The sequence below is a fragment of the Xiphophorus hellerii genome, chromosome 5 (genome assembly GCF_003331165.1).
Source record: "Xiphophorus hellerii strain 12219 chromosome 5, Xiphophorus_hellerii-4.1, whole genome shotgun sequence".
NCBI lineage: Eukaryota > Metazoa > Chordata > Actinopteri > Cyprinodontiformes > Poeciliidae > Xiphophorus > Xiphophorus hellerii.
In genome coordinates this window covers 7,995,090-8,022,315 of record NC_045676.1, presented here as the reverse complement: position 1 = coordinate 8,022,315, position 27,226 = coordinate 7,995,090, and the positions used below count along the sequence as shown (strand labels likewise).

Genomic DNA, 27,226 nt, shown 5'->3' with positions numbered 1-27,226 from the left:
TTTACAAAAAAAGACTGATTTTAAAATTAGTTCCATTGAATAAATAAACCACTATACATTCTCTCGTTAGAAAGTTCCATTTTGTTTTTCACAGACTTATGAGTTATACCACAGTGTTTATGCATTTAAGTTTGCCAATTAATTTGTAGAAATTACATCTTTATTTTGCTCTGTCAGAATTGTTTTTATTCATCGGAACAGGCTTTAATGACAAAGTATTAGTTAGATTAATAAAAACAAGTAGATTACAAGAATAACGTTTATATCGAGAATTAAGTCATTTTAAGAATAAAAATTGCAAAAAATAGTTATGAGAATACTGTTTCAAATGTCATACAGCTTTATTCTTGTAATGACTTCTGGTAATACTTTATTTTCTATTACTTTATTCTATATTATTGACTTTATTCTCAAAACATGACTTATTTCTACTGTAATCTCAAGATTATTCTCATAATCCTGACTTCTCAAAATATGACTTATTTGACTTTTCTTGTACACATTATTGTAACAACTTTATTCTCAATTTTTTTTTTTTTATTCGTTTCTAGCCTGGCCCTACTACTCCATCGTAGGTTGTAGCAGACTTCCTGGGGATCTTACAATAAGGCGAGAGGTGATTCTTCACTGCTTTGGATTAGCTGCTGTAAGCCTGTATTAGTGGTTTTCTCCAGGTGAGCCAGGTTAGAAAACTGGACTTGACTGTCTGCATGCTGTGGTACCAGGTAGGAAGTTTTAAGCAGGCAGCATCAGTTACTCAAAATGCCGCCTAGACAACATGCAGTTTTGGCTGCACATTTACTTCAGGTATATTAGCGGATAAAACAACAGAGAAATTGTGTTTTGTTGTGATTTTAATTGAGCAGGTTGCATAGAGTGGATAAGAGTATTATTTAGAAAAAAGAAAAAACAAAAAGGCGTCTTAAAGAATACAGATAAACTTGGTTATGGATTACAACTTTCCGCTCTCCTGTGGATCGATGTAGCCGTCTGCAGGCAGCAGAGAGCTGAAGCGCAGCAGAGGCAGATCCACAGGGGGGCAGCGCTCCTTCCCTGGAGCCCAGCTCTCTCTGCCTCCTCTTGCAGGCGGAGGCGGAGGGGGTAGGTCACAGTCAGTGGGAGTGGAGTAACTATCGTCAGGCTGGAGATGGTTGTTGTTTGGGTCGGGTGGGGAAGGGCAGCGGACTACAAAGCCTCCGCGGTGATGGCGGTGATAGAGCGTGCCGGACACCACCAGCAGCGTCAGGATAAGGGAGCTGAGCAGGAAGAACAGGATGTAGACCCCTTTAGTCTCCGAGGACAGGTTGGATCCGCAACCTGCAGGCGGATAAATCAACAGCTGATATCCAGAAATGTTTATGGTACATCTATCTACAATTAAGGAGAAATGTTTCGTGTCTGGCTTAATGGTTGGTTTAAAGACTTATGTTTTCATAAACTAAAAGGGGCAGGATTATGTAAAAAAACTTTAACTTCACGTCATGTCATGTTATTCCCTCATTAAAAACATACCTGAAGTGTTGAATTGATTCTTTCATGCATGTTTGAGAAATCCTTTAATCTCCATGGCAACCATTCAACTGTTCAAAATGCCAAGGTGGAACTAGCCCCGCCTTCAAGACACAGCTCCTCCTCAGAGCTGCAGTTTCTAAACTAGCAAGCTTCCCCCGTGTCTCTCCCACTCAGCTCCTTCAGACTAGCCAGCAGCATTTAGCAAACACCTGCTAAAGCATCTGCTAAACTCTTTATACCAGATATTTCTCAGTGCAACGCTGGCAAAAACATTGTTAAAGGGTTAATAGAGGAGGGATGTTGTGATAACTTCCTGAAGGTGGAGTTTCAGAAAGAACAGTAGTTTCTTAAAGAGACAGGCCCTATTTCAAGGTGCTAAATTATGAGGTCACATTATCTAAAGTCATATTTACAGCATTTTTCTAACAACTGAAGGTGACGGTTATTTGATTGTGCTATAAAATGGCATAAGTGGCTAGAAAACATAATGCTGCCCCTTTAAATGTTTCAGTATTTGATAAAGACAAAATAAACTATCAATAAGTTAATGGAACAACAATTCTGGACATAAAATTTGTTTTGATTCACAAGTTAACTCAGTATTACATTTCACAATAGACATGCAATCAAAATCAATAGTAATTACATCCAATAAAATGTTCAATGTTCTACTTGACACCAGGCCGGTGTGCAAAACTCTCTTCCTAGCCTGTTAGGTCACAATCCAAAAAGGATTTCTTTGCTGAATCATTTTTAGGAGACTGAGCTTGCATATTTTTCAGGCAGTTTTTTGCACACCACTTCAACTTTTTCTATTTCAAGTTCATGATGAAATTTTGATGCAATCTCTGATAGCAGCAAAATCCCTTCATCAGGAAGGTCCTTTGATCCAAAGCCATAATAATAGCTTGGGTTTCCTTGTGGTGAAATTAATGATTGCTCCAATCATGTAAATTGATAAAAACTGCAGTTGTGGTTTAAAAACTTTAAACGAGGCTGTGCAGTCGGTCAGAGCAACCGTACCTGCTGGCTGCGCTTCCATGCAGGTGGTTCCCCCGGATCCCAGATGGGACTCATCCCTAAAGCCCGCTCTGCAGCGGCAGGCGTATGTACCAAAGTGGTTCACACAGTCTGCGTTAGCATCACACAGAACCAGCTGGGTCCCACATTCATTCACATCTGAAAGAAACGCACACAGCTGGCTACTGATTACACAAATAACTCCAAAATCTCAATTTTCAACCTTTCCTGCATTAAGCTCTTTTACTACAAAAAGATTCAGCAGTTTTCAGAAACTTTAGTGGAAAGTTAGTCAGTAACCTGATATTTATTTTTGAGCTGTACAGCATCTTCTTAGCATCTCATCTAAACCCAGTCCATGTCAGAGATTCAATGAAACCCAGATGTGATACCTGCCGTGGACACAGACATGATGACGGCGCTCCTGTGGTTGACTCTCAGGTTGACGCCTGTGGCGAGGAGCCCCTGCATGGCTGAGTGGACGGCCCTGTGGATCTGCACGCCTCCAGGCCCATGACCGATCTGCAGCCAAAGGATGTAGAGTGCTCCTGCATTCAGCCTGCACACAGGATGATCATGAAACAGTTTTCACAAACTACTCTATTTCACTGGACTTTAGATTTTCTGTCTCTAAAAAGAAACTCAACATCTTAAGCTACATTCACACAGCAGGCAGTTGCAACTCAAATCAGCTTTTTTTGCCCCCCTTTCACCACAGTCTGACCACCCCAATTCCAGGGGGTGATTTTTTTTTTAAACCCAAAAATCAAATACACATCCAATTGTTTTCAACGTGTCTGCAGTCTGAACAGTCGTGTCGTATTTTAACAGACTTTTATGTCATTGATGTAAAACACGAATCATAATACATAATACTACCAGAAAGACGGTACGCCAGAAAGCTAAACATGAACAATGGCTGAAAATAATTCTGAAAGCATGAATGAAGTCTGTTCAACAGAGGTGTGTCAAGAAAACTGGCATAAGGGTATGAGATCTTTCCAGGCACACGCAGAAAAAGATGCATAATGGCTTGGAAGAAATAAAGTAATCCTGTAGTTTGATTAAAAGTTAATTAAGTTGAATAAGTCTGAATAATATGTGTATAAGTAATCACTCCATAACTTTCTGCAAAGAATCTCTGATTAAATGATCTGTAATGATTTAACTATGTAATGATTATGTTAAGGATTAACAATAAGAAAAAGATGTGATTTATTGTCAATGAATGTGAAGTTGTGATCATTTGAAATCAATTCAAACAGGTTTAACAACAAGTTGAATGTGTTTAATGAGTTATAATAAATGATAGTGAGTTACAGAAAAGAGAGGAATGCAGAGCCCTGATAACAGGAAATGTCGCAAGCAGTTCTGAACAGATGGCCAGGGCGCACAGGATGGGTGGTGTGGTGAGTTTGGCTGAGGCAACGGAAAAAAGGGAAGTACGGGAACTTCCACTACGGTCAGCAAAAACAGGTTGGGAAATGTGAGGACTTTTTCATGAGAGACAGCAGATGTGAAGAAAGTCACGTAGACCAAACCTCCCCATACACACACATGGTGGAGAAATGCATAAAAACGGGCCGAAAAGAGGAACCAGTGGTTCTCAGTCCAGCGGCGCAGAAGGAGAGACAACTTGCAGAAGCAGATTGAGCTACGGACCGCACTTCAGAACCACGGGAAAGCTCGAACTTCACACCGCTAAGAAAGGACTGGGTCCCATCGCCCCTTCTCTGGTTCTTATTTGACCGTTGGTCTCGTCTCAACCCAGCAACTTCAAACTCAGCAACAAGACTTGGAGGAAGGACAAAGGTCCCTCAGGGATGAGGAACTGGGTTTTGCAAAGGATTCAGACCCGTTCTGCTTTGTTTCTTTTCTAAGGAGGGTTTTTCCACACAAGGCAAAGACCTCAACCAAGGATGCAAGAAATTCCTGTTGCCAAAAGATCCACCATCATCTGGGTATGAGTTGAATCTGCTCATTGAAATTCCATTTCAGAAAGTGCGACTTAAATTAGGGAAAGGAGATAGGGTAGTATGATTGTGCATGTAAATCTTATTACACTGTTTTTGAATTATATACGATTGATTATTGATTTGTATGTCGCATATCCCTGCTTAAGCTTGCTTAATAAATTTATACTATAAAATTCTAATGAGGTTGGTGGACATTGGAATTAATAGAGTCATTTAATCTTTGTCCAGTTCTTTCAATTAAGGTAAAACTAATATACATGATTCCAGTAAATAGGAGGCTTCATAATTTCCTTTGGTGAGAGTAAATAATGACCCTGGGACTTACATCTAAGTCACTAAACATAATCTAGCCGGTTCCAAGTGCAAGTTATGATTTAGAAAGTGGGCTACCGTTAACAGAAGTGGTTATTGGAATTATGCAGCTGCGAGGGCTACTCAGCTGATTGTTTCTTAACTGTAAAGGGTCATAACTTCTGGATTGGAGGTAGTTAGAGCTAGACGAATCACTTTCGCCACCAGTTTAAATAGAATATCTCTTATAGAGTACTTTTAGGGTAATACCCAGGTCTCAGAGATTTTCCGGACCTGTTAGACGGAGAACTGGTCAGTAGGCAGCCCTGTGAAGTAGTGAGGAGTGGGCGGGGCTGACTATTGCAGGATAACCTTCATGGCGCCCAACGTGGGGCGGCGCACAACTGAGTAGGCGGGCCCCAAAGACACCAAGTCAGTAAAAACAGATGTGAGATTCTGAATAGCTCACTTGGGTTACTAACTCTTAGGGAAGAGAGTTAGTGGTGACTGATAAGGCCATCAGTCACAACCCTCGCAGTAACTGTATAGCGTACAGGTGAGGGAAAGCTTCTACTGAGGATAGAATGACCAGATCCAGACAGTGGAGCCAGTAGCCAACACAGCCTGGACCCATCCCTACTCGAAAGCGCAAAGAGAGGCTTTGGGGGATAGGCGACTCGAAGACAAAGACAACTATGAGTGAAGAAGAAGAAGGAGGGGAACTGAATCCCCTGCAAAAGCCAGCAATGGGACAAGGGGCAAGCCACATCAGCCGAGACGGGGAAAATCATCAATCCCGTCTTTCCCAATCTACTATAACACGAATTCCTGTACAGCTAATATTACTCGGCGATGGATTGGAGTCCTGGACTGAGATAAATAAGAGGATGTTCTTTGAATCTCACTACAAAACCAGTAAGGACATGGCTCGGGACTTAATGGAGATCCTAGTGCGGAATCACATCTACTACTGCACCCAGCTTAAGCATGGGCACCGCCTGGGGGTCGTCAGATGCCCAGTGAAGGTTACTAAGAAGTCGGAGGTTAAAGGATGGCTGGAATGGTTCGCTGAACTCCTTGAAGGATGGACGGATGGTGAGCTGCGGGTTGTCTACAGCCCCTCCGAGAAGTATGACCGCGTAATAAAAACAGCAACCTTAGCGGCGGGCATCGACGGAATCCTGGTGGATCCGAACGCCAGGGGGGTGAGCCAGTACAAAGACTACACCGAGGCCATGAAAAGACTTTCAACCTACAAAGAAGGCAAGGAAAAGGAGCAAGCCCTCGAGGAGGCAGGGTCGGAGGTGGCCGAGGCTCCGTCCCGAATGCCCAGCAGAGCCGCGACACCGACTCGCCAACAGAAGCAACCTCTGAGGGATCTGATAGACCTGACGGGCGGCAGCGATGACAACGACGGCGGTGACAGCAGCGACGACAGCGACGGAGGTCCCTCAGCTCCACCGGGCCCATCGCGGAACGAGGACATCCCACCTGCACCAGCCAATGAGGAAGACCCCGAGGGACAGCTCGTCGACAGTCTCACTAAGGAACAGTGGGCAGTGATGGAGGAGGCGGCCAAGGACTGGTCCCCTCGACAAGGTCTGGAGCCCGGGTTTCATCCCCGAGTCCACAGCACGGAGAGGAAGAATCCACTGCCATCTACGGAGACCCCAGCGGCCAACAGTTCCGATGAGGAAGAAGAGGAATCGGACGAGGAGCAGTGGGGCCCCGGCCGCCCCAAGAAGAAGACTCAGAAATCGGATACCTGGAGGATGGCCCGAGAATTGGCCGAAATACCACCCGGGACCGTCAGCATAAGACTGCAATCCGGGCTCATGATTTATCAGTTTATTGGAGAGATATGGGATCTTGAGGGTGATGGACTAATTGTGTTCACCAACGACAGATACAAGATCCACAATAAAAACTTCCGACGCAACCTTAAGAACCAGGCAGGAAAGTGTTACAAAACAGATTCAAAATTGCTGGAAGCTTCCTGTAGTGCAGCAACTCGAGGAGACGTAATAATAATGAAAGGACATAATCTCCCTTATGGTGCTGTAATCCTAGTCCCGATTGACGTTTACCAAGAAGGAGAGAGTCTGGAGGAATATCGGAAGAAGATGTGGCACGGACTCGAGCGGGGCCTGACGGCAGCCAGCAACGAATGCATGAGAAGAGTGATAGTGAGTGTACAGGGACTAAGATCGCCGGATCTGCCAAGGGACACCGCCAGATCAATTGCAGAGAACGGAGTGGTGAATATAGCCAGAACCAACAGTCATTTCTTTGTGCTCAAAGAAGTGGTGGTGGTGGTTGACCCCCGTCTGCATCGACTCCGCACTGAGCAAGGGGTGAAGTTGGCAGCTGAGATGGAGAAGCAAGGCCGCATTAGCCATCCATCACAAGAGATCAAGAAATATCCCTTAAGAATTCCCCAGAGTGAGGTTTCAAACACCACCCAGATAGGTAAAGCCAAGGCCGTGCAGCCACCCAGGATACAGATAAAGGAGGCACCTGTTGAACCAGAGTCCGCAGCAAAATACGTCAAAGAGTTCACATTCGAAGGAAGCAGCAGTGAACTGAAAAAACCCAAAACGGGGAGAATCAAGAATGAGCAGCCGACTGTCCAGAAAGACGAAGGACCGATGAAACCAGCTAAAATTCGACCGCTGAACTCCCCCGGGAGAGAACCTCTTCGACAACAGCAGTATGAGGACCTCAGTGACTCGGAGGACGGAGAAGAGCAACCGGAGATCGAACATCCTGGAGTAGAAGAGGAGGAAAGTGATCACGGCAGCATCTTCTCCGACCCAAAGCAACCACCGACAGAGCATAAGACACTCCGAACTGGACAACACCGGGGTAAGAAGAAAGAAATGGAAACCTTTGACATCGAGAGATCTTCTGAAAGACTGGCGAGAGACGTGACCTGGGGTCCAGTGCAGGCTAAGGACGGACGGCGTACGTACGTACCCGAGGTCGGCCAAACCGAGTACCAGATCCCGGCAGGATGGGCCAGCAGGTTGGGAGACCGGGTGCAGCTCGAGGTGGAAGCGACAATCGGAGAATGGGCTAACATCCTGATGACACCATCCTGCTCCACCCTGACAGCACACTATTCCCTGACTACCAACTTCAGGAACGCATACATTGGAATAATGTATGATGTGATGCTGCGACGACTGAAGAAAGCCGCCTACAAGTACTCCAGGGAAACTCAACAGCAGCTGGACGAAGTGTCGGCTGATGAAGAGGAACCTCAGGCGACGTCTTCGGAGCCAGGACCGCAGATCCCGGCGAGACCACCAGGGGTGTCAGCTCAGCTACCTGCCACTAATACGGGACAGGACGCTTACGCCGAGCTGAAGAATCTAAGGCTGGTGATTAGGAGTAAAAACGCAGACGAAAACAATGAGGAATATCTGAAAGATGTTTGGCCAACCGTGCTGTCTACCACCAACCATGAAGGAGCCAAAAAGTTGTGGCTGACCAGCGTGACCACGGACCCGATGGTTGGAACGGATTCAGCACAGAGCAACTACGAAAGGCTGGTATTGGAGGACATGGATGATGAAGAGTCCCAGGTGAAGAGGGCCAGAGGACGGCTGGACAGAGGAAGCCGGTTGGAACCGCTTTGGCACACACTTAAGCAGACCGTTTCCCCTGCGAGATATGTGAAAGTACTGCGTGAGGTGACAAAAGGACGCAGAGGAGAGATCGTGTTCGTGAAGTTGCCAGTGAGAAGCACAACAGTCGCTCAGATGGATGTAGCAGTGCAAGGATTCGACCTGGAACAGCAGTACTACGAGGACAAAAGGAAGAAGGAGGCTAGCCAACCGGCAAAGCCACCTGGAAGGGTTAACATCAGACAACCATCCAACTTCCAGAGCAGACCGTTCCAGCAAGGAGCACCGCCATCCAACTTCCGAAACCGGCCGTTCCAGCAGAAACCACCAGGACCACAAGGGAAACCGACCAATCCTCCGGCTTCATCAAACCAGCCAGGAAAAGGTCAGTTCCTGACAGATGAGGAGTATAGGAAATTGAGCCCAGAAGAGAGGACGGCCCTCCGTGAGTCCCGTAAAGCCGGGGCCGGAGGGTCATCAAAGTAATGGCGTCCAGGTCGCGGGTCATTCTAGAAAATGCCTACTGGGAGGGGGACGAAATCTACGCTAAAGTGGAGGGAGTACCCTACCTGGTGGACACAGGAGCGGAGGTGTCTATGACCCGCAAAGACCTAAAAACAGCAGGACACCTGAAGGTTCAGTTTGCTAATGGAAAAATAGAAGAAATGCCATATGGGACCTGGAAAGGAGTAGTGTGGGTGAAAGGTCCCTACAATCTCCTCACAGTTAAAGACTTAGACGAACTCAGTAAAAAGAAAGGCACACATCGCCGACTGGAGCGAAGGCTGACAAGCTTGAAAGCAAGATTGGTGAAAGTCGGCCCGACCCAAACAGGATCAGAGAAGCAAGACTGGTACAAACCGGTCGACATACCAACGGTGACAGAACAGAAACTTGAAGAGAGTGACTTCTCCCCGGCTGGGAAAGAGAAGCTGCGTGAGATCATCGTTACGGCGCAGGTGGCACGGTTCAAGAACGATTGTGGAGATTTGGGCCCAAAGTTTGTTCATCACATCGAAGGTGGGGTTCATCCACCTGTTCGGCAGTACCCGTTGAACCCAGGGGCAGTCGAGGAGATGGACAAGATCGTGAAGGAACTGGGGGCCCTAGAGATCATCAGAGAGGAACTCAACCCGATCACCAACAGCCCCATCCAGGCGGTGAAGAAACCTGAATCGGCTGGAGGGGGTTGGAGGCCAGTTATCAACTTCAAGGCCCTGAATCGGAGAACAATAGCAAACCGAGCCAGTCTAATCAATCCACAAGGAGCGCTGAAAACTCTTCGAGTCAAGAAGTTCAAGTCTTGCATCGACCTAGCTAATGGATTTTTCTCTCTACGCCTCGCCAGACAATCGCAAGGTAAAACTGCATTCACTCACAAAGGCAAAAGCTATGTGTGGCAAAGGTTACCCCAGGGCTACAAGAACTCCCCAAATGTGTTCCAGTCAGCAGTGATGGAAGTACTGGGGGAAGTAGGTGCTACTGTGTACATTGATGATGTTTTTATTGCTGATGACACAGAAGAAGAACACCTAGAAAGACTACAAAAAGTGGTCGAAAACCTCACAAAGGCAGGTCTAAAACTAAACCTCAAGAAATGTCAATTTGGACAGTTCCAGGTGAACTATCTGGGTTTCCAAGTCACGTCAGACTTGGGACTTTCGGATGGGTACAGAGAAAAGCTGACGAACATTCAACCACCTCAGTCAGAAAATGACCTACAGAAAATATTGGGATTGTGCAACTATGTCAGAGACCATGTGCCCAACTATCAGAAATATGCCAAACCCTTGTACCACTGCCTGAGGAAAAGTGAGGACGATGAGAAAGACGGAAAAAGACCCTGGGTTTGGACAGCAGCCAATCAACAGAACCTAGAAGAACTAAGAAGGGCAATTCAAGCAGCTGTGAGACTGGAGCCAAGAAGTTTATCAGAAAGACTCGTGGCAGAGATCAGCTGCGAGAATGACGATGCCATGATCAAAGTGAGTAACGAAAATGGAGGCTTGGTTACCCTGTGGAGTTACACCCTAACTTCTGTTGAGAAGAAATACCCGCAGGAAGAGAAAGAGCTAGCGGTGTTAGCCCGCTATTGGGGCGTGCTGAAAGATTTAGCACAAGGACAACCAGTTAAAGTCATCACACAAAGCCAAGTTCACAAGTACCTAAGAAAAGGGACTGTGGAAAGTACTAAAGCAACCAATACTCGGTGGGGAAGATGGGAGGACATCTTGCTGGACCCGGAGCTTGAAATTGGGCCAGCACAACCCACCAGTAAGAAAAAACCACAAGAAACGCCTGAAAAGCCAGGACAACCGGAATGGACAATCTACACCGATGGATCCAGAAAGGGGTCCGACCAGTCGGCATACTGGGGATTTATTCTGAAGCAGGATGGCAAAGAGAAATGCCGTCAGAAAGGAAAGGCCCCCGGTAGTGCTCAAGCCGGAGAAGTGACGGCAGTACTGGAAGGATTGCTGGAGCTGGTGAAAAGGAAAATCAAAAGTGCCAGGTTAGTAACCGACAGTTACTACTGTGCTCAGGCCCTTAGAGAGGACTTGGCCATTTGGGAAGAAAATGGTTTCGAGACAGCAAAGGGCAAACCAGTGGCACACAAAGACTTGTGGAGAAAGATTGCTGAGCTAAAACTGCAGTTGGAAATAGATGTTGAGCATCAAAGAGCACACACGCATGAGGGAGCTCATTGGCGTGGGAATGATGAAGTGGACTGTTATGTCCAACAAAGAAAGATCGTCTTTGTCGGTACCGAGAAGTGGGACAGTACTCCCAGAGGACGGGAGGTCCCAGAAGAATACGTGGTCGAGGTCGTGCGGAGCGTGCATGAGGCCCTTGGACATGCAGGCGTGCGACCTACCCGTAAGGAGCTGGAGGAGCAAGACCTTTGGATCCCAGTGAAACAAGTCCAACGCGTGCTAAGGGACTGTGAAGTGTGTGGTCAATACAACGCAGGTCGCCGAGGGCAGCGGATGGATGGGTTGTCCATCAAAAGCACGGTCCCCTGGGGCTCAGTCTGCATGGATGTTGCAGGTCCCATGGGGATAACAGGAAGGAGAGGTGAGAAGTACCTCTTAGTGCTGGTGGATTCTATGTCGGGGTTTGTAACTACAAAAGCAGCCAGGAAAGCAAACGGCAATAGCGTTGTCGGCATGCTGGAACAAGTATGCAGTGCCCTGGGAATCCCGAAAGAGCTGCGCACGGACAATGGGACTCATTTCCGTAATTCACAGGTTGACCAGTGGTGTCAGAAGTATGGAGTGATGCGAGTTTACTCGCCACCCTACACCCCACAAGCCAACGGAGTGGTGGAACGAGCCATTGGGTTAGTAAAAAGCTGGATAGCTAAAAATGCTAACACCAACAGTTGGAGCACCCAAGCGGTGGAAATAGGGCAGGCCCTGAACGACAGAAGCAGAGCCGAGAGGCCCGCCCCTGCGATGGAACTCAACCAACGGCCGTTCACCACGAAGGAAGTGGGGCGGGGCTCCAGCGACAAAAAGGAGAAGCTGACGCCCAGAGTGCCATTCCGAGAGGGACAGCGCGTGTGGGTCAAAGCAAGAGAGCAACCTGTACATGCAGCAGTAAAACCCAAGTTTGAGACAACGGACATCGTCAAGCAAGTACTGGATAGGAACACAGTATTGCTGGAGAGAAAAGGGATTCAAGGAGTCGAGCAGCTCAAACCAGTTCCTGACTAAAGCGAAACAGAAGCCGGTGAAATGGCCAGTGGATCATGTACCATTCCACCCTATCTCGGACTGGCCACCGTGAAAGGGGTGGTTGTAGTTAGAAGAACACCTTCAGGGATTTGGGCAGGACGAGCCCTGAAGAAATTGGATTGGGCTAAAAATGGAGTCCTGTCAGAAGAGAGGGAAATGCTGGTCTGGGAAAAAGCTAAAAGCGGCTGTCCGGTTTGTTTAACGGACCACCATCTCCCCATTATCTGGGAAGGACCGGGCCGTGAGAAGCCAAGGCACCAGGGGGCTACCGCAGAGATGCTACAACACCTTCGTGTCTCCCCGGTTACGGTATTGAACAATACAATCTGCGGGAACTGCCGAGTGGGTTACCTGCCCCGGCTTAAGTTGGAAACCCAATGGGGGTGGCTCAAGGAAGAACCAAGAACTTGTTATTGCACGTGGGATGGAAATGAGCTACACCACTGTCCTGTGTGCGAGGAACAGCTGAGGAGCGGAGAGGTAACACTGACAGGCGAAGCTGAAGGGTGGCAAGTGACAAGGTTCTACAGCTCGCTGCGATATTACAGAACCTACGGGCGGGTGCAATCGAACTATGGGAGCCCCATACCGATAATATTACCAGGACCTTCCGCTCCTCCGAACACTCCAGAAGAACTGGACCCATGGGTGTGGAGGAGGGAAGAAGGACCGCATGATGTCCTGTGGGATTCTGTTCAAGCCGCCTGGCCGTATGACGCTGCTAGAGCTTCCCTGTCATTTCCACCATTGAATGCCAACCACTCTCCTGTGGTTTTCCGGGTACATCGGCCTCATGCATACCAACCATCAGCTGAGGAGCTAAGTGCACTCCCGGATGACGCCCGAGAGCAAGCCGTTAACGGTGGGTGGACAGGCCCCTGGGAGCTGACCACCTGGGCACATCTGATTTTGGAGGTCATCAATGACTGCACAATACCAATAGTAGATCTGCCGGATGTACCAAGGGAAGATGGGGTGCGCAGCTCAGACATGTATTACTACACCACTGAGGTGGATGGATGGGGCAGCAATGCGGTAAGACCAAAGGAGAAGTCTTGCCTGTACTGGGTGACAGCGGAATCCCAGTTTCGGGACGGAGTTTTGTAACACCCGGGAGGCGTGGCTCACAGGGCGAGCACGCCCTCTGATCCTAGCACCTCCTGTCAAGTCCAGCTGTCAGTGCGCATGATCACCGTCCCCTATAAAGGGATCTACTCAGTCGGAGCCGCCATCAAAGGGGTACCAGACGAGCAGACTTACGCCACCGTGTCCAGTACGGAGTCGGAGCCTCCCAAGAAGAAACCCAAAACTCACGCCTGGCAGAAGCTCGCCTCAGCATTTCCATGGAGAAAGACAAACCAAAACTGATGGACGCACCGGAAGGAGAAAAACGAGTCGTCAAGTCTAAAGGTCAGCAAAAAACCAAAAAGCGAAAGGGGAGACAGTGTTTTGTGACTAGATTGTTCAAAGTGGGGGTTGGAGTCTCATCGGGACTATCAGACAGAGGCCCGTTTTTAAGACTCCCTACCACCTCCATTCTACTCGATATGCCAAGAGAAGATTTCACTGTTTCCAATCCGCTCACCGAGGCCTATTTTCTCAAGTTTCTCATATATCTCCGACCCACCAATTTCCAAAACGTAAAACAGGTGGGGGAAAGTGAAGAATACACGACGCCCCCTTCCACGAAGCCACATTTATTTATCCCTACCGCACCGCCTGCTTGGCAAGGAAGAGGATCCGACAATACGGTTAATTTTGCATCAATCTCCCCTATGTGTCCAAGATCTCTACCATGGACTTTTAATACAGTGTATTTCAGGGTACGGGGGATCGAGCTACGGGTTAGGTGGGGTCCCCATTATCTTGAACCACTGCAAGGACTGTATTGTGAAATTTCGCTCAATGACATGGCCATTTGGACCACTTCACGAAGTATGGCGAGAACCATAGTGAAGAGGGAAATAAATCCAGAATGTTATATATTTAATAACACCAGGCTTCCATTGAAATTGGAAATTGACAGGGTCTACCCCAATCCACCACACCAGAGGATTTATACTCCGTCATCCTGGGGGTACCGCACTAGACTAACTCTGCATGGACAATCATTGTACACCTACATCTCAGTGCCTGCCCCAATAGGGTACAAACACGAATCCTGGTATGACCAGGCGCTGAAAACTGGCACCGCCCAAGGCGCGTTTCCTCGGCCGGACTACTGGAGGGTGTTCCACTGGAAGTGGGTGTGGAGGGGGTTGGAGCCTGACTTACCCTACCCCTCTCCCATATTTACAGCCCTGCAGCAGAGAAGGGCCACCAGACGGGTTGGAAAGAGCCCTGCCAACCAGGGCCACCTCAAGGCTTTGAGGAAAATCTGTGCAAAGCCTGATACATCGGACCCCAGAGAAGCACTAATCTGGCCAGGATGGATGCTATCGGCATGAAGCGTCGGCCTACAGACCTGGAGTTGCTGGATGTTACATCGGAATCAGACGGCTCTACTGACACTGACGACGACTCGGAAACCTCTAACGAACCTTTGCTACGGAAAACGACTACGATAACCGGAAAATCCCTATGCCTGAAAGGGCTGCTAACGCTTCTTGCCCTGCTGTTTGCTGCTGCTGTTCTTGCTACTATCTTCTACTTCATCGGAGTTGGACCATGGTATCTTACGCATACAAGAGTCACCTATGGACATTCCAAGTACGCTAACTTCAATTGTTGGAATACAAGCACCACGGCTATTTTTGTGCCATGGGACAACGAAACTTCTGTCCAGAACCGAACCGGACTGTTCGCCAAGGACAACGGGAAAAAGTACGTGGAACGCCGAGCTTTCGGATTGAACGACTCCACACTGGACGACCTTCTGAATCGAACCTGGGAGATCTACAACTATGACTTCCTCGACACCGGAGTGCTCTGCTGGATACGGGTTCTGCAGAACAAAGAACGACGGACCGTCAGATGCAACTGGATTCACCCGGACCGAGGTATGCCACAATGGCATTGCAACATGGCTTGTCGATCGCTGCTATTGTTGCCAAGTCAAGGGTACTGGGATACCGAAGTAGTATACCCAGCCCCACACAGGTCCTCAGGCTGTCGAGCCTGGCTCCCACGAGGAGAGTTTTGGGGAGACTATCACCTCAACTGTAGAGAGGATGACACCATTCCAACAGCACCAACGGGGAACTGGACCTTCCGAAATGCCTCCCGAGGTAATCTTCCAGTCAAGGCAACGATTTCGCCTACACCAGCCAATTTGACTAACGTAACGGCTTTCCTGATCAGACAAGGACCTAGACGGTTTATGTATGAGGATGAGCAAAAGCACTGTTACCAACACCACTTTCTTTGGTTGAACCCTTGCCTCTGGAACAAGTTTATCAGATGTGTGGGGACGAATTATATGGTTTTGGCCGTGGAAGAATCCTGGGCTGATTTATGGCACTCTGTGAGATCAGTCCGTACGGAAATTGAAACCTGGCTGAACAACACATTCCCATGGACATACATAGCCAAGGACCAGACGTTCTTTATGGGAGACTTCCCAGAGGGGACAGTTCGCTCCCATACTGGACTAACTGAGCTACACATTGCCAACTTGCGTACGCAACGCCTTCCAACTCCTGATGACCTTCTGAGCGCTCCTAAAACGGACTTTGCAAAAATTGACAAATGTGTCGCCAAAAGAATTTTCGAGAGCCTAAATGACACCTGTTGGAAGAAAACCCACTCGTCGCCACGTTGTGACCTCTGGCAAACTGGAAACGCTCTTCACTCCACCTGGAGGTACAACTGCCCTGATCCTGACAAAGCACCTACGGCCAAGTGGGCTTTGCGGGCCTGGTACGAGGATTACACTCGAAATTGGGACTACGAGTGGTGGGGACTCCAACAAGATGAGTTTGAAGCCTGGGTGACACCGTGCCTTGCAGAATCAACTAACTATTGGGTCCAGTACCAGTACATCGCCACGGTTTATTCTAAAGACCGCATGATTTGGCCTGGAGTTTTTTGGAGACCTGACAGCTATGTCAACCCCAGACCTTGGCGCATGACTTGTAAGAATAACACCAAACACATTCTTGAATGCGTCATAAGTTTGGCCAGACGACCCTGCGGAACTGTCCGGGGGTGGGAAAGCTACTGCAAAGACCATTATGCAGATGAGTATGACACTCACTCTTCTGAGGTCACTTGGCGAAAAATCAATGGACAATGGCGAAGGGCGATAGTGAGCGGAGGGACATGCACCGACGCAATCCTTGGATATCATCTCCAGAAGCGCAAGAGCATTCTTGGACTACCCGTTCCGTTCATTCCAAATCCCCTTATAGCCATCGCCGAAGGGCATGCTTTCCGGAAAAGTCTGTGTGAGGGGAACATAGACTCAGGGTTCGAGTGGGTAGGACCCAACCTGTTGTATTCCAATCTCACCTGCTCCACCACTACGGAGAATTGGCAGCAATGTGGAGAAGGCTCTAATAAACATGACTGTTTCTGGTATGAGACTTTGGGAGCAACTTTGGTGGCCGTCGCCACTGAGGTTGTGGAAGAAGTTGCTCATGTGGTGGAAGAAGGCCTCAACATTGTTGAACAGTGGCTGCTAGACGCTTTGAGCGTGCTATGGCCATATCTTTTGGGCCTCCTGGGCGTGGCCGTAGCAATACTCATCGGCAAAATCGTCTTGGAGGCGTGGCTGAAAGCACTTTGTCGTTGCAAAAAGAGGAACTACCAGCCCCTCCCCCCTAAGGAGGAGCCTACTTCTGCATAAGAGAGAGCTGCCGTGTGCCTGCGGACCATTCAACCTTCACCGCAGCTGCCGACAGGACCTGATCCAGAGCGACCATCATCTCACATCATGGAAACCCACTCTTCAACTAACTCTTCAACCAACTCGTCAAATCCCAACTCACTTTTTGCACCGATTCAAGTGAGTACCCTTGAGCATTTGGGGATTACCCTGGCCTGGGTAGTCTTCTGCCACACCGGTCCTTGGCCCAGGGGACATCCTATGAGGATCTTCGTAGCGCTACAAGGATATGCCAAGCTTATCCTCCGTCCCATCGTACTCCACAAATGGGGGTTGGCTTCATCCCTCTTCGCTTGTTACCTGATGGGCCGTACCCGTATCAATTGGCGCAGGGGTGTTGTGGTCTGCTTATGGCTCATCACCGATACCTCAGCCCTGATATTGGAATTGGTCATTGGGGGCAGACAAGCTACCCGAGCCGCTCCATTTAAGATCCTCACAGCTATTCTAGAAGGGCTATTCGCAGTATCTATCCTCATCTACTTAGCGCGCCAGGCCTTGTCTATCAAGGGTCGGGGGCGGCGAATTTGGATGCAAAAGTGGATAATTCTGGCTCTTTGGGCAACGGTTTGGGGGATCCTGGTGGTCCTCTACTGGCTTCGTGAGACCTCGGACCTGGCCATTGTTGTATGGCTGATGACCTACGCGGCAATATTCCATGATTCAGCTCATGTCTATGATCGAGGTGAACCCGCTCCAGATCATGACATTCCGGCTCCTGTGATTAATTCACCTTGGCTCGCAAAACAAGCCGGCACACGGGCTTAAACCAGCCTACTCTCTCAGCTTTCGCTTTCGCCTTTTCGTCGTTGTAAGTAAATGTAGTTAATCAATAACCACTGATCATGAAGTTACCTGGGTTACTGTTTCTCCTCAGGCATCAACCTGCTGTGTGGGGTGTGGAATCACTGCAGAATCTTATGGATTCATTTGGGTTGCATCGTCTTCCCGCTGGTGTCACAAATGCGTGAGCAGCCATTTTAGCAATGTAACGGCAATCCTCTGCGCCACAGGGCTGGAGGATTTGCCCTACATAGCGGATTCCACATCTAGATCCCTGGAACGGGTGCACAAAATCGTGTGGACCTCTGCGTTTGGCCTGGAAGACGACGACTTTACAGCATCTCCGTTGTATACGGGACTACGGCTGCCCGTGATTCATAAGTTATGGGAACACCAACTTACTCGGCAATGTCTCCCAACTTTACATCTGTTGGATGGCCGAATTGTGGCGGTGGGCGACTACCTTCCGCCTACACGTCCCGTGTCTCCGGATTTGTTTATTGACGTCGGATGCCAAGCCAGCAGTGCGACTAACGACAGAAGTACCCAAACTGAGAACCTCAGTTCATCTCCCCAAGCATGCCAGACTGAGGACATCCTTTCCCCTTCATCTCCATCACCAAGTGATATGGATTTCCAGGATCTGCTGGCAGAATTGGACGGCTACTGCAACAACCCATCAACACTGCCAGACTTCGACATGGACCTGCCTTCGCCTCTGCAGCCTCCGCTGGAACATCCCACCCTTTCCGTCTCAGGTGGATCTACACTAGACGACGACTTGGGCGCAGAACTCTGGCTTTCTCCGCCGTCCAACCTGACGGAGTATGTGGTTGTGGATTCCTGGACACCTTCATCGTCTCCGGTTACCTGCTATGAGCGGGATATCCTCACTACCACTTGTGGTGATGGACTTGATCTCTTTTGACTTTGGACTCTGTCTTTTCTGCGAAGCACCGTCCGATCTCATGGAGGGGGTGTCAAGAAAACTGGCATAAGGGTATGAGATCTTTCCAGGCACACGCAGAAAAAGATGCATAATGGCTTGGAAGAAATAAAGTAATCCTGTAGTTTGATTAAAAGTTAATTAAGTTGAATAAGTCTGAATAATATGTGTATAAGTAATCACTCCATAACTTTCTGCAAAGAATCTCTGATTAAATGATCTGTAATGATTTAACTATGTAATGATTATGTTAAGGATTAACAATAAGAAAAAGATGTGATTTATTGTCAATGAATGTGAAGTTGTGATCATTTGAAATCAATTCAAACAGGTTTAACAACAAGTTGAATGTGTTTAATGAGTTATAATAAATGATAGTGAGTTACAGAAAAGAGAGGAATGCAGAGCCCTGATAACAGGAAATGTCGCAAGCAGTTCTGAACAGATGGCCAGGGCGCACAGGATGGGTGGTGTGGTGAGTTTGGCTGAGGCAACGGAAAAAAGGGAAGTACGGGAACTTCCACTACGGTCAGCAAAAACAGGTTGGGAAATGTGAGGACTTTTTCATGAGAGACAGCAGATGTGAAGAAAGTCACGTAGACCAAACCTCCCCATACACACACATGGTGGAGAAATGCATAAAAACGGGCCGAAAAGAGGAACCAGTGGTTCTCAGTCCAGCGGCGCAGAAGGAGAGACAACTTGCAGAAGCAGATTGAGCTACGGACCGCACTTCAGAACCACGGGGAAGCTCGAACTTCACACCGCTAAGAAAGGACTGGGTCCCATCGCCCCTTCTCTGGTTCTTATTCGACCGTTGGTCTCGTCTCAACCCAGCAACTTCAAACTCAGCAACAAGACTTGGAGGAAGGACAAAGGTCCCTCAGGGATGAGGAACTGGGTTTTGCAAAGGATTCAGACCCGTTCTGCTTTGTTTCTTTTCTAAGGAGGGTTTTTCCACACAAGGCAAAGACCTCAACCAAGGATGCAAGAAATTCCTGTTGCCAAAAGATCCACCATCATCTGGGTATGAGTTGAATCTGCTCATTGAAATTCCATTTCAGAAAGTGCGACTTAAATTAGGGAAAGGAGATAGGGTAGTATGATTGTGCATGTAAATCTTATTACACTGTTTTTGAATTATATACGATTGATTATTGATTTGTATGTCGCATATCCCTGCTTAAGCTTGCTTAATAAATTTATACTATAAAATTCTAATGAGGTTGGTGGACATTGGAATTAATAGAGTCATTTAATCTTTGTCCAGTTCTTTCAATTAAGGTAAAACTAATATACATGATTCCAGTAAATAGGAGGCTTCATAATTTCCTTTGGTGAGAGTAAATAATGACCCTGGGACTTACATCTAAGTCACTAAACATAATCTAGCCGGTTCCAAGTGCAAGTTATGATTTAGAAAGTGGGCTACCGTTAACAGAAGTGGTTATTGGAATTATGCAGCTGCGAGGGCTACTCAGCTGATTGTTTCTTAACTGTAAAGGGTCATAACTTCTGGATTGGAGGTAGTTAGAGCTAGACGAATCACTTTCGCCACCAGTTTAAATAGAATATCTCTTATAGAGTACTTTTAGGGTAATACCCAGGTCTCAGAGATTTTCCGGACCTGTTAGACGGAGAACTGGTCAGTAGGCAGCCCTGTGAAGTAGTGAGGAGTGGGCGGGGCTGACTATTGCAGGATAACCTTCAGGTGCATCACATCAAAATCCCACCACTCATAGTTCTGACTACATATTCATACAGATTTCGCTACAGAAGTTGATGTCAAGTTGCTCCACAAAAGGCCATTGCCGATAGTTGTACTTTCTTTTTATTAGCTTACTTTATCTTGTTATAATCTTGTCACAATACTGTTGGCTCCCATTGTTGACTAAGCTTTAAAATCTATCTATAAACTTCCATAAACAGCGCGCTGTTGTGTGACATCAACGTTCTTGATGTCACCCGCATGCAAGTCGCTTTGGTGTTGTAAACCGTTGGCAAGAAAGTCAGATTGCAGTCGGGTTTAATTAGTTCATCACTTATGAATACCATAAAAAAAAAAAAAAAAAGATAAAGAAATGGATTTCAGCAAAAAGATACAAATAAAATCAGAATTGAGCATCAAAACATGCTGTGTGAACGTAGCCAAACCGGCCGTTGTGACCAAACCTCTTAATTCTTTTTGACGAGAGGGAAAGTCGTGTGTGAAGAGCTTCCAGCTGTTTGCTGATCTGCAGAAACACAAAAGGTAAGGGAGCTTGTTTCATATCATTTCAAATCCTGTCTCTTGTGTTTAGATCATAAACTTTTCTTTTGAAACAACATACCAAAGTCTTTACTGACAGCAGCAGCAGCTGAGCCAGATTGTCCCAGGAATCTTCCAAATCGTGACTGAAATTCACCTCAACAGCCACTTCAAACAGGTGATCTGCCAAGAGACCCAAAACACTGCAACCGATGTCAAACTACCCCAAAATATTTGTTAAACTACCCCCAAATAGATGTCAAACTACCCCAAAACACATCTGAGAAGCTGCTTTTATTTAGAATGCAGCAGAATCCTACAGAAGGGCATTAGAGTAATCGCACATAGAAAAGATTTTGAGATTAATCTCATAAATTTCCTAGAAAAAAATGTTACTTTAAAAAGTTTAAAATGTAGACTTTAGAAACTCACATTTCTAAGTTTTTTGTAGAAAATTTCTGAGATTAATCTCAAAATTTCAGGGTTTTTGGGCAGAAATTTACAATTTACTTTTTTTAAATTATTGACAATGGTTCTAATATGCTGTCGTAGGATCCTACAAAATTATTTGTGAAGAACAAATTTTTAATCTGCTATTTTTTACTTTAAGTTCTACTCACCACCAGGCAGATGTGGACCCTCCGATTTATTTTTCATGTTCGCTGTGAGTCGCACAGAAGAAAACACATCGTCAGATTAAAGCATTAAACATACAGTCCGTTCTTTTGTACTGTAACTTAAGATCTCCAAACCTTATAGTTACATTGACATTAGGATGCTTTGTTTAAATGTTTAAATCCCAGCTCTCTCCACCTCTGTACTCAGAAGTAACTCCTGAAAGTAGTCAAGTAAAAAAATGAAACCAGGAGCTTTCGAGGACATATTATGGATTCTTGGTTTTTGTTTTAAAGTCCAAATCTTTTTGTTTTGTGTGCAGAGGTGGAAAAAGTACAGAGATAAATTAAACAAGTAAAAGCAGTTTCTATGGTTAAGAATTCACTCAACACCACAAATCTCCAGGGTAGCTCATCTAAAATGTAGTTTGAGCAACGATTACTTCAGTACTTTGTCGACAGCAGGAGTGGGGAAGGTCATGAAAGGGGAGTTTGGATTATCTGAAGTCAGGTTCAGAGAAATCATCAGAAATAGATTTTTTTAAAATGGCAAATAACTCCTCTGTGTAGTGGAAGCTAGCAAGCTACTCAGAGAGACTGTTTTGTCAAAACTTTGACATTTAAAATGGGGTATAACACTGAAATGTTACAACAGACCCGTTTTTACTTTTGATTCTGTGCTATTAATACACTGTACTGTAAGTAGTCTGTTATGTTTTTTAAAGTTCAAAACATGTGCAATTTATTTGAGAAAAATGCATCCTACTTAGTTGCACATCCCATGGACTGAGTACATTTTATTTGGTGTGAAGCCCTGTGATGTGAACCTATATATCCGATACTGCTATACAATAAAAGCCATTTCTATTCTTATATCAAATACAAAAACCTGGAAGATTTAAGGAAATAATAGTCCAGCTAAAATCCTTTATAGCTGCAGAAAATCAATTTGATTTCAGGGTTTAGAACTGCTTTAGGACCTTTTCGGTTCTATTGAAAGAGAAATTAAGATTATTTAGACAAATAACCATACATCAACGTCATAAGTGAACAAGCAAGCGTAAACCAAAGATCTGCAGAATCCAGACAGACTAATCCACTCACAGTTCCCTTTGGGTTCCACCATTTTAGGGTGGTGATGCTTGTGGTCCGTTTTGTGGTCATCAGAAGAAGATGGTTGCTGGTCTGACGCCTGACTGATCCGCAGTCTGTCGTCTGCAACTTCTTCCAAACCATCAGGAGAGACCTGACCATTCAGGCTGCTCTCATCTGCAGACACAGTGTCCACCGTTTTCCCTTTTCTTGCTATTGGAGTGTTGTTGCCAGGTTTGAGTTCATCACGCTGCTGTGCTGGCAGGATTACAGAGCGACCGGCCGAGTCGGCCTGGCTGGAAAGGCTGCGAGTGGCTCCTCTTCCTGACCGGAACATCCTCTGCGTGGACGTCGGTGCCGTGGGTGCAGCCACAGACTGGTAGACATGGGAGTGGTTCTTCAGTGATGGATAGAGGTTTTTAACTGCCTGAGAGCGGATAAGATTTCAGCTTTAAAGATTTATACTATCTTTAAGATGTAAAGATAGTATAAATTCAAAACAACCAAAAACATTTTTATTCTAGTAGTTCTGGCTTCTCTTCTTACAGCTTCACAGCGTATAATGTTGTAGACTTTAGCAAAAGTCTAGGATATTTAAATATAGAGGTCTGAGCTTATCAAAATTATTTTATTTGTGACTTCAACTGTGGGACTTATTTTAAAAAAGGCTTGCAAGAATATTAATGCTTCTCGGTTATTGACTACACAAATTAGGATGGAAAACAATACATTTGAGGGGACCCATTAATTCACTTTTTGCTAGAGGAGCACCAATAATTTGGCCCCGATTTCCAAGATTTTGGGAGATTTTTGATCGGCCGATTCTTACACGTGAAGCTGATCTCATCCATCAATCTTATTTACCTCGGACAAGGTCTAAAAATCAGCCACTGTCCTCGTTTTTGTGAGAAGTTTGAGCGACAGGTCGGCCCACAAGGTCATGTCTGCATGTTTGCAGTTAACAATAGTCACCTCACTTTCACTAACTTTCTTGCTACATTTAGCAACAGTTCAGACAAAATCAGAATCGGCAGGTCAGACGCATTCAGAAATTTGTAGTCAGCGATCGGCCTGAAAGATGAAATTTACTTCAATTTGGGTCTCAGTTACAAAAGTCGTCCGTCTATCACCTGAAGAATATTTCCAAAATTAAAGGACTAAAGTCTCAGCAAGATCTAGAAAAACTCATCCATGCGTTTATCTGTAGTCGCATTGACTATTGCAACTGTGTCTGCCTAAAAAACTAAAAAAATTATCAAACAGATTCAGTCGATCCAGAACGCTGCAGCTGGCGTTCTGACTAAAACCAAGAAGTTAGAGCACATCACCCAGTTCTAGAGTCCCTACCCTGGCTCCCTGTAGCTCAGAGAATAGACTTTAAAATACTGCTGGTAGTTTATAAATCACTGAACGGCTTAGAACCACGATACATTGCATCAACCCTCCAGATCTCTCAGGTTTTCTGGTTCTCCTCTGCATCTCCAGAACCAAACATGGAGAAGCTCCATTCAGCTTCTATGCACCACAAATCTGGAATAAACTAAAAGAAAACTGCAAAACAGCTGAATCACTGAGCTCCTTTAAGTCTAAACTAAAACCCAGCTGCTTAGAGTTGCTTTTGATTAATAACTGGAGCATTAATTAATATATTTGCTTGATGAAGGCATTTGACTGAACATAATGTTTATTGCTTGTTTCATACTTTACTATGTTAGATTTTTGTGAAATAAAAGTACTTTGAACTGTTTTGTTGCTTAAATATTCTATACAACTTGACATAAAAGTGCGAGATACATCTTACAATGTCACTACTGACATAATCCTAACATGTTTCATTGCTTTTCCATTGAATTTGTGTGAAAACGCATGGATGTGTGAGAGAACACTCACCTCTGCACCTCTGTCTCCACCCAGCGGCACCCAGGGCAGCCCAGCCGTCGCTAACTGCTGATCATAATAGTCATACGCCAGATCATCGTTTTCCAGCTCCACATTGTTCACTAACGGCTCAAATTCACTCAGTCCAGGAGAACGCTCCGACTTCTTGCTTCTTCCTGTTGAGCCTTCCTGTGGGCTGTAAACCACCGGTGGTCCAAATGCTTGGTAGTGGCCATAAAAACCTCGGTAAGGAGGGTCAGGCCAGCCGCCGATCAGGAGCACCACATACAGAGTGTTGGAGGACGACGTGTACTTGGCTTCCTGCCAGCACTTCTGCAGCACCTTGTGGCCCCCTGACTGGGCGCCAGGCTCATCCACATGGATCTGGTCCTGTTTCAGTGAGCAGGCCTCTTCAAGGGTCAAGTCCTCCAGGCGGAGATGAATCCTCTTCCCAGGATCCACCTGAATGGTCCAGTTGCACCACAGAGGAGGGTTGGAGCACAAATAGTCTGGGGAGAAAAACTCGCCGCTGTCGCTGTTCAACAACTGGTGGCAACTCCGCAGGGCGAAGAAAGCACCGCTGCCCCCTTTAGGGCCATCTGAAGAAGAGAAAACCAACCATGCATTAACGCTCAGAGCCTTACAAAATGTTCATGCTTTTGTAACATTTTACATAATATTTATATGTGACAATACATATTATTGTCACATATGTAGGTCTGTTACTGGATGATAAAATGCAATGACATTGTTGTTTTGAGACCGTTTTATTCAATAATTGTCACCAAAAGTGCATTTGGCAAAAAACTAAATAAATCTTTTGACAGAAAATTATTTTGGCAAAAAATAAATTTAAAAATCCCCAACTTTTTTTCACCAAAAAAAGAAAAGAAAAATAAATCACTTTTGGCAAAAATTACTTTGCCATTATTTAGTAAAGTGACAATTTTGATAATACCAAAACTTCCTTTCTCAAAGACCAATAAACTACAATTTTGTAAAGAACATTGAACACTGGAACTGGGAGATATTTTAACTATCATGACAACCAAAATAACTAAAATGGAAATAAAAAACTACACAAAACCATAAATAAAATGGATCATGTCTCTAAACAAAATTGCCCTTCCAAAAATAGTAATCATCAGAATGAAAATCATCAAGCTCCTTTCAATTCATCATGCAATTAATTGATTAATTGCAACAGGCTTACACCAGAGTTATGGTTTGAGATAAATAAGTCTTTGTTAAGATGGAAAGCAACCAAGACATCACAGCATACTGTAGTAGATGTAATTTCACATTTTTTTAAAATTTAGCTAAAAATAAAACAAAAAAATATTTTCAGGAGCCTAAGATTCTGTTAGTTGTTATGAATTTAATGTCCTATGGTTCATATAATGCGCTTGTTCAGACATATTGTCCTCATCAAACGTCACGTGACACCGAATTTATTGCGCAAATCTTTGAGAATTCAGATTTTACTTTTTGATGTACATATTACCAGATCATTGGTTTATGCCACATGCCATCAGTTACAGAAATAAACAGTCTGAATGGATTTTTACAACAATAAAACTGTAAACCCCGCTTTAAATTAAACAGAAACTTTACTGTATTTAAAAAAAAAGCTGTATTTTTACACCAGATAATTATGCACAATATTTTTTACTGTACAAGTTAATTACTAAATGCCAACCGTTCAAGAACTTGATTTTCTCACCTGGAAGCCTGTTGACTCCTCCTGTGTTCCCCTGCGGAAAACAGACAGTCGTGTAAATACAGTAACACGAAGAGTTACACCAGAACCAGCCGCTTTCGGAGGAATGTCTCCTTAACAAACCTGTGCTTCACAAAGTTCCCCAAATGTCAACAGGAACACCAGCAGCGTGCTTGGAAAGTTCAAGCTGTTCCTTTTAGGCATTTTACTACCTTTACCTTTACTGTTCAACTTTTTTATTCGAGTAAGAAAAAAAATAACCAAGTCAAAGAAAACTTCTCCGTTTCAGTCAAACTCCTTTTCCTTTCCTGTCCGCGCAGGTGAACCTCATCAACTAGATGATTGAATTTCCTTTTACCGGCTGCTGGGATTATTCCGTCCAGCAGATGTCGCTGTAGTATTGCAAATTTGATCCGGTGATGGATGGACGTCTTTACTCCACAACCAGTAGGTTAGGAACTTTACATGTGTACTCCTGAAGTTTTTAGTCGAATTACTTATTTAAACAAGTAAAATACAACAATTAAATAATTGTCTTTTTTTAAATTAAAGGTTTTAGGGATTCAAAAACAACAATATTCAATAAAAATACAATTTGCAGCTAAGATTGTCGCAAAAAGCGAATCACATGATAAATTATAATGTTCTCAATAATTTCCACTGCAATTAATAATAGTTTTTCAATGGCAATTTTGCTTACAGAGACATCATAATTCATTTTATTTATAGTTACGGTTGTGTGTTATTTCAATTTTATTTATTGCTTTTGGTTGAGTGATGTTTATTTTGATTATTTGAAATATTATCCAGTTCCAGTGTTACATGTTCCTTACAAAATTAAAGTTTATTAGTCTCTAAGAAAACAAACTTGCATTAGGCCTTTATCATTATATTACTTTACAAACAATATTATCATTTATCGCAATAATTATTGGGACAGTGTATTATCCAGCAG

At 45.3% G+C, this 27,226-nt stretch overlaps 1 protein-coding gene across 1 annotated transcript; it reads right to left on the bottom strand.

The window, feature by feature from the left end:
• Nucleotides 1-386: 386 nt before the first annotated feature.
• Nucleotides 387-26,401, bottom strand: LOC116720832 (uncharacterized). The gene is made up of 9 exons (XM_032564288.1): nucleotides 26,275-26,401; nucleotides 24,564-25,150; nucleotides 22,686-23,100; nucleotides 21,588-21,629; nucleotides 21,050-21,150; nucleotides 20,892-20,953; nucleotides 2,925-3,091; nucleotides 2,536-2,691; nucleotides 387-1,317 (listed from the first exon to the last, which is right to left on the bottom strand). The coding sequence occupies exons 3-9, from the start codon at nucleotides 23,008-23,010 to the stop codon at nucleotides 953-955; spliced, it is 1,218 nt and encodes a 405-aa protein (XP_032420179.1). The 5' UTR covers nucleotides 23,011-23,100; nucleotides 24,564-25,150; nucleotides 26,275-26,401; the 3' UTR covers nucleotides 387-952.
• Between the last annotated feature and the right edge of the window lie 825 nt (nucleotides 26,402-27,226).